General features: G+C 39.2%; 1 protein-coding gene across 1 annotated transcript; it reads right to left on the minus strand.

The window, feature by feature from the left end:
* Window positions 1-6: 6 nt before the first annotated feature.
* LOC105851496 (formin-like protein 1) lies at window positions 7-1425 on the minus strand. The gene has a single exon (XM_012712430.3). It carries the CDS (start codon window positions 1144-1146, stop codon window positions 343-345), a length of 804 nt encoding a protein of 267 aa, XP_012567884.2. The 5' UTR covers window positions 1147-1425; the 3' UTR covers window positions 7-342.
* Window positions 1426-1452: the final 27 nt, after the last annotated feature.

Below are 1452 nucleotides of genomic sequence, written 5' to 3' on the forward strand. Positions count from 1 at the left end.
AAAATATTCTACTCTATATATATAATCTATTTATATATAACCCAAATCTTTTACAAGGATTTTTACAATTAACAAAAAATAAAACAAAATATTCATTTGGGCTAGACCATAATGCACCCTCATGACCCCATTTGGATTAGGTGCACTTACACTGCACGCAGCCGCACGATCTCAACCGTGTATGATCAAGATCAAACTACTCAGATTTAAAAGTTGATTTTGATTTTTATTAAACAAACATTCCAATTTTAAAATCTGATCCGTTCAATCCTTTCATCAGCCGAGATCATGTGACTGCGAACAACCCAAGTCCCAAAATCACCTGATTCCAGGTTGTTTTTTCTAAGGTGATGAAGAACTATCATCATCATCTGAGGAACTGTAATGTTTTCTTCCATGTAATCCAGGAAGTGGTTGTGGAAGCATTGGATTCACTGGAACAGGAAATCTATGAGCTGAACTAACCATAGTCCTTTCATTTATGTTACCAACTTCTTTGCATACCCTATCAAGAACTGTTAAGAAATCTCTTACTACCATGAAGATTCTAAATGGATGAGCTTCTTCTTTCGACAAGTTTCCGTGGAAATACTCGGTGATCTCTTTTACCAGCGATAAAGCAACACTTTCTTGCGCTTGAATTCTTACAATCTCCTCCTCGGCCGTTCTCATGAACTTGTTCATTGATTCTGTGAATTTTTGAATGGTTCCGTCCGATCCTGCCGTTTGATTCAATTTCACTATCTCTGCGATGTGTGTGATTCCTTTCGAAAGTTTAGAGACTTCGCTTGTGAGAACTTCAGAGTCCATTGCTGCGGCCTTCTTCACATTTGCTAGATCGGAACTTAGACTCGATACTACTTGAAGGCCAAGTCTCCTACACTTGACGTCGTCGGTTAATGTTGTGCTTGGTGTTTGATTAGTATTAGTAGTAGTAGTAGAAGAAGAAGTCGAGGGACGAGCTCCTTCAGTTCTAATGATTTCTTGTACAACAAAGTGAAGAAGAGTTGTTTTCCCATCTGCACCTTTGACATCGACCAGCTTGAGAAGTGTATCGAGCTTGAATGCATGGGCGTCACCGCGGTTTGTTCCAACATTCATGCGGTTCCCGGTTTTAAGCACCGCCTCTAGAAGCTTCAAGAACATTCTACTGTTTCGCAGCTCTTCACATGCAACCTGCAAATGTATCAATCAGAAAATGTAAAGAAACTATAATTCATTACATGTACATGAGAAACCTCCCAAGAAATCCACAAATGGACGTCATTGATACACCGGATTCTACTAAGGGAAAAGAGAGAAGTACTTTTTCTCTTAACCCTTCGATGCCCAAGGGAAAGGGGTCTCATAATTCGTATAGTCCGTAGATAAGTAAAAATTAATTAGAGATTGTTTCAGCCAGGATTCAAACTCTCTCCCGAATGATTCACCTTTCACTGAAGCTCATTAACC

The sequence above is a fragment of the Cicer arietinum genome, unplaced genomic scaffold (genome assembly GCF_000331145.2).
Source record: "Cicer arietinum cultivar CDC Frontier isolate Library 1 unplaced genomic scaffold, Cicar.CDCFrontier_v2.0 Ca_scaffold_5361_v2.0, whole genome shotgun sequence".
Lineage (NCBI taxonomy): Eukaryota > Viridiplantae > Streptophyta > Magnoliopsida > Fabales > Fabaceae > Cicer > Cicer arietinum.